This window comes from Pteropus alecto, unplaced genomic scaffold (assembly GCF_000325575.1).
Source record: "Pteropus alecto unplaced genomic scaffold, ASM32557v1 scaffold30, whole genome shotgun sequence".
Classification (NCBI taxonomy): domain Eukaryota; kingdom Metazoa; phylum Chordata; class Mammalia; order Chiroptera; family Pteropodidae; genus Pteropus; species Pteropus alecto.
This window is the reverse complement of record NW_006429782.1, coordinates 151,929-158,202: the sequence shown is the minus strand read 5'-3', so window position 1 is coordinate 158,202 and position 6,274 is coordinate 151,929. Positions and strand designations below refer to the sequence as shown.

The window sequence follows — 6,274 nt, the reverse complement described above, 5'->3', positions numbered from 1 at the left end:
GGGGGCGCAGGCCCCAGGGGCAGGCGGCGCACGAGGCGCGGCGAGCCTAACGCCAGCGGCCCCACAAGCGGGCGTGCCACCTGCGGGCAGAAGCTCATGGCCACCGCCTGCTGCAGCGTGGCGATGGCCGAAGTGACCTGCGGCGGTGGCGGCGGCGGGAAGAGGCCAGCACGCTGGCCCAGCTCAGCCTGCTGCACCATCTCGCGGTCGTACTTGACGATCTCCTGGATGATGGCGTTTTCCTGGTTGTTGAACACGCCCGAGTTGAGGTCGTGCTGCACCTTGTGCAGCAGGATCGAGTTCTTCTTGCCTGGGGACAGGGAGCGTCAGTGCCAGGGGAGGCCTGCGGCACCCGCCTTGGCACCCAGCAGACATCGGCGGCGTGCACTGAGCACCCCTGCATGCAGGCAGCAGGCATCGGCACCTGCTCTCTGCAACTGCACACATCGGCTGTGTGTGTTGAGTGCCTCCTAGATGCAGAGAGCAGGGGCCTGCTGTCTGCTGCCTAAGAAGCAAAAATGGAGAACCTCTGAATACAGCGAGTACGCAGCGTCTGTACACAGCGAGCATGGATCGGGTGCTGCTGGCCGGGCGCCTGCTGCATACGTGAGACAGGTATGAGAGCCCTGTAAACTGCCAGCACGCACAGAGCGTTTCCGGTGTGCAGCGGGACACCGGAACACCTGCCTGTTCGCAGCCAGAGCATAGTGCTGACCACACACGGGCGAGCACCTGTGAAGTGCCTGCCGACCCAGCAAATACCTCGAAGCACGTGCCACTCACGAATCCGTCAAACACCTACTGAACAAATTGCTGAGTGCCTGTCGTGTGTGCCCAGGTATTGAGCGCTCTGTATGAGGGTCTTCCCCCAAACCCCTCTGTGCCCCACCCAGTCTTGCTTTCCCAGCCACCGTCCTCGTTCCCACAAGTGGCACTAAGGTGACCATCTCTCTGCCTCCTACGTCTAGTCACTAGCAAGTCCTGAGGTCCCCCTACCTCTCCCTACAGCCAGGCCAGAAAACTACCTCCTTCCTGGGCACCCGTGTAGGACACAAGTCTGACAGGCGCTTTCCCACCTAGAATCATCCGAGGCTCCCAATGCTCCTGTCTGCAGTCCGAAGGCCCCCCACAGCCCACTGGGCTCTGTGCGCCCAGCCCCTGCCTGGCCCCCCCAGCCTCCCCCCCAGCTTCCCTGGCTCCCTGGACTCCAGGCCTCTCCCCACCTCAGGGCCTTTGCACACCCTACACCCGCTCCCAGGGCATGCCTCTGGCGGCACCTCATCCTGGCGTCCACTCGCAAGGCTCCCATGTCCGCAGGCTACGACGGAAGCTTCCGAGGGCGGTGCCCGGGCCAGCCTCACAGCTCACCGTGTGTATGTACCTCCTGGCACATGGCAGGTGCTTGGCAAGGACTTGCCAAAGGAGCAGAGCCCTGCACAGCCAGAAGGCCTTGCCTCCTGTGGGCCAGCGAGGCCACGGCCCCCTCCCCGCCACACACGGTCCCTGTGCCCGCGGAGGCCAGCAGCCAGGCCCACTCACCAATGCGGTCCAGGCGGTCGATGGCGACGGTCTCGAAGGCCCGTCGCATCATGGGGTACTCCTCCAGCACCTCGTTGAAGTTGTCCACACTCAGCGAGTAGAGGCGGCAGTAGGTGTCGGCCCGCACGCTGGCCGTGCGCCGGCCTCGCGTCAGGAGGCAGATCTCTGCGTGCAGCCCACAGAGGCACCTCAGCAGCCGGCCCCCCCCAGCCACCCGTCCAGCCCCAGGCCTCCCAACTGCCACACGCCTGCTGCAGCTTTCCACCGAGGCCCCTCCCGACGGCCGAACTGGCCACACCAGTACCGTGTGGCCTCGCCACCTTCCTCTGCACCCCCAGAAAGGGTGTGGCCGGTGGCTGACCCCCCCGCCCGCGAAGATACTCACCCCCGAAGTAAGAGCCGTCAGACAGCTTCATCTCTTTGTTGCCCTTGGTGAGCACGCTGACCACGCCATGCTGGATGAAGTACATCTTCTTGCCAATGGTGCCCTCGCGGATGATGTAGTCACCCGGCTGGAAGACCTCGAACTTGAGTTTGGTTAGCATGGCCGTGACAAAGTTGGGGTCGGCATTAGCAAACAGTGGCATCGAGGCCACCAGCTTCCGGCAGTTGAAGTTGACAATCTCCTGGAGGGGTGGGAGGCAGGGGTGACATCAGGGCACAGGTCCAGCTCTTCCTCCTTCCCACCTTACCTTTGGGATGGCGTCACCTCTCGGCCCCTCCGTTTTTTTTGGTCTGCGAAAGAGTTTCAATGCTTTAATCTGAAAGCCAGCATTTTACTTAACGGCCAAACCCTAGCGGTTCTGTCACCGAAGACAGGAGCAAGAAAAGATGGACACAGACTCCCTGTCATTTAACTCCCTCGGCAATGCTGGCCGGTGCGATCGGACGAGGAAAGGCAGCTGCAGACAAAAGAGCTGGACAGGGTGAAGTACAATGATCTGTTCGCCATCTGGAATCAGCACAAAGTCACGGCAATAACAGAACCCAGTCGTGACAGCAAGCGACACAGAAACCACGGGAGCCAGGAACACTGAAACGAGTCGTCGCTGTGGTGACGACGGGTCGACGGTCGCCCTCGGCAGCAAAGCTTTCATTTCACGGAACATCCATCGAGCACCCTCTCGACGTGAGCGGTTTGCTGCAGTGTGCACGTCCACATAGGGGACGGGCTGCCGTAACGAGACGCCACCAGCTTTCGTCGATGCAAGGAAGAGCCTCTCGGAAGAGGAGGTGAGGGCTGAGACCAGCGTGAAGAGCTACGAGGAATGGTGGGGGCGCGAAGGTCACGAGACACATCCAGACCCACGAGAAGAACCCTCGGAAGAGCCTCTCGGAAGAGGAGGTGAGGGCTGAGAAGACCGTTTACACCAGCATGAAGAGCTACGAGGAATGGTGGGGGCACGAAGGCCACAAGACACATCCAGACCCACGAGAAGAACCCTTGGAAACGCTCCCGAAAGACAGAGCGCTCCTCAGCATCGCGACGGCGCCAGACGCGCAAATGTGGAGATCCCTTCCGATCTGCGCATTTCCCGCGATCCCGGTGGAAACCACTCAGGTTGGCTTCCTCGTAACTGGAGCTGGTCAGGTTCGTTTAGGCCGAGTGAGCAAACACAGCGGAAAGCCCGTGAGAAAGGGGGGCGGGGAGGCGCGACTCGCCCTCTGAGATACTAAACCGTGCTGTAAAGCCTCGCACAGAGCAGACGGGCCGGCTGAATGGAGCAAAATTCCAGAACATACACCACACAAGGGTATAGGTGGCCCCTGCCTCAAGGCACAGAGCTGGACATTTCAGCCCCACGGCAGCAGATGACCAGAAAACATTGCCCGAAATGGCAACACGTCCGAGTTCATGGAGAACCACACCAAACGAAGTGCATCCGACGCCCCGTCACGACGACCTGGGGTGGCCGAATGGGCGTGCAGGCACGGGCCATCGACATGCTGCCCACTGGGCACCCTTCAAATCGGAAGGCACGCCGGCTAGAAGTGACGGGAAAAAGACACTCCATGCAAATAGAAACAGAAAGTGGCAGTAGCAATAGTCAGGTCAGATACAATGGACTTTAAAACAAAACGTGTTAACAAAAGACAGGACATTACGTGACGATAGAGAGGGTCAGTCTAAGACGAGGATACAGTAGTCGGAAATAGCTACGCACCCCACACGGGGCACTAAATCCATGCAGAGGCACCAACGGACACAAAGGGACCGACCACGCTGACGTCATGACATAGGGGATCTTACCAGCGCACTCACGTCCATGGCCAGGTCACACAGACCAAGTTAAGAAGGAGAGAAGGACTTTCAATGCCACGTGAGATGAGCTCGACTGAATACACAGTTATAGAACGTCTCGTCCCCAAACTGCAGCATACGTAATTTTCAAGTGCACACGGAACCTTCTCCAGGAGAGACAATATGCTAGACCACAAGACAAACTACCATTTTCAGAGGCCACCTCCGGCCGCTTTTAAGAGCGGTAAACAGCACATTAATTAGCAGGCTGCAGGGGCAGCCTCTCCGTGCACGGGGGACATGCTCGGTCTCAGGGCTTGCCCCGGGCCTGTGGGTACTGACATTAAGCTCCCGCAGTCAGAAGAGCATGGCGCTGGGGACATAAACACACGCACGCACACCGGTGGACGGAACAGAGCCTGGAGACAAAACCTCGCCCTCGCGGTCCCACGACCTCGGACAGAGGAGGCGCGGACACACGGCAGAGCAGACAGGTCTGTGACGAGCGCTGCTGGCAGAACCGGACGGTCACCCGCACGACGACGAAACTGGCCACCTTCCCGCGCCACGTACAGAGTCAAGTGCAAGTGGATTAGACACGTGACGTAAGACCGAACCATAAAACCCCAGCGGTAAACAGGAGGTAAACGCTGACGTGGTCTCAGCGATACCGTATGGACGTGGCTCCTCGGCAAATGGAAACAATGGAATAAACAAACCAACGGGATTTCGTCAAACTAGAGTTCTCGCCCAGCGCAGGAAGCCATCAACGAAACGAAAAGACGGTCCACGGACTGGGAGAGGAGTCTGGCCAACGATACATCCGACCACGGGTTGACAGCCCGAGTGTGGACAGAGCTCATACCACCCGACACACAAAAACAAACGGTCCAGTGAAAAGACGGGCAGGGGACCTGCACAGACACCTCTCCCAGGGGGACACACAGACGGTCGTTGGCCGTAGGAAAAGATGCTCGGCGTCACCAATCATCAGGGAAACGCAGATGAAAACCAGCGAGCTCTCACCTCACGCCTGTCACAATGGCCCTCGTCAATAAACCAGCAAACGACAGGCGCTGGTGAGGACGCGGAGAAAAGGGGTCCTCGCGCCCTGTGCTGGTGGGAGTAGCAGCCACTACGGAAGACAGCGTGCAGGTGCCTCGGAAAATCGAAAACACACTACCCGATGGCCCAGCACGTCCACTCCGGGCATTCACCCGAAGAAAACCAAAACACTAATTCGAAAAGACAAATGCACCGCTCCGTTCACTGCGGCAAAACTAGTAATAACCAAGACACCGAAGCAGTGCAAGTGCCCATCAGTGGATGACTGGACAAAGAAGAAGTGGTACAGATGGACAGTGGAACGTCACTCGGCCGAAAGAAAGAGTGAACTGTTGCCATCTTTGATGACATGGATGGACCTGGAGGGGACTATGCTGACTGAGATAAGTCAGAGGACAAACACCAGATGATCTCACTTAGCTGTGGACTCTAAAAAACAAAACAAATGGATAAACGAAACGGAAATAGACCCGAAGATGCAGAGAACAAGCTGCTGGCTGCTCCATGTATACAGTGAGCACACATAGAGCTCCTGCTGTATGCAGCGTAAAAAAAGGGGCGGGGGGGAAGAAAAAGGAAAAAAGAAAAAAGAAAAAAGAAGCAGTTAGACCAGTGGCCACTGGAAGGGAAATTTGTATGACAAAGAGTTCAAAGTCCTCCTGTATAAAGACTTTCTTTAAAAATACCGGAAGCTCTTTAGGAAAACAAGCAATAGTTATGGACAGTTCACGGAAAGAGAAACGCAAATAAAACAGCCCTTGGACACAGGACAAGATGCTGGACCCCGCTCCAAATAAGAAGCGCACCTGGGCTGCCAAGAGGTGGGTCTCCCCTGTGCTCTCTCGCAGCACCCCCGGGCATGCAGCAGAGGACAGGCCCTCGGAGGGAACCAGTGGGGCAGGATGCTGCCCTGGGCCCCCCTGCCGGGTACCGGGAGTCCCTCCCACAAACGCAAGAGCCAAATCGGCAAGACGCGCGCAGGCGCAGCACCTGCCCGCGGGCGGGGAAAAGGGGCGGGGCGCGTGGAAGACAGGTGGGCCCCCGGAACCGGAAACGGAGGGTGCGGCAGGAGAGAACTGGATGGGGAGGCAAAATAGAAGTTAGAAAATTACTATATAGACGTGGTTTGAGCAGCTTGACCTTGGAACTGTGTAAACATTTAAATAATGATCAAACACAATTAAACATTTTAAGTGACGTTAACCAGCGCCTGTTCCCTAGGAGGCAATGCGTGGGAATGGTCCCCCCACTTCCGCGGGGACCCCTCCCCCAGCCCTCGTCAGCCTCTCCTCTTCATGCTCGCTGCCTTCCCTCAGGGCCTTTGCCCTGGCTGTGCCTTCCACCTGGGACAGCCACAGGCTCACAGACGCCTGGCTGGCTCCGACGTCACCTCCCCAGGCCTTCTCCCTCCAGACCTCCCCAAGGGCA

The 6,274-nt window shown here is 58.2% G+C and overlaps 1 protein-coding gene across 1 annotated transcript in view; it reads right to left on the bottom strand.

Annotated features, from left to right (window-relative positions):
- Positions 1 to 6,274, bottom strand: part of HCN2 (hyperpolarization activated cyclic nucleotide gated potassium and sodium channel 2) — a gene marked incomplete at its 5' end in the record, with an annotated part of 19,134 nt that overhangs the window by 832 nt on the left and 12,028 nt on the right. The window contains 3 exons of the mRNA XM_025041414.1: positions 9 to 310; positions 1,540 to 1,704; positions 1,925 to 2,165. Of these exons, the coding sequence (XP_024897182.1) occupies positions 9 to 310; positions 1,540 to 1,704; positions 1,925 to 2,165 (708 nt within the window). The remainder of the gene's footprint in view (positions 1 to 8; positions 311 to 1,539; positions 1,705 to 1,924; positions 2,166 to 6,274) is intronic.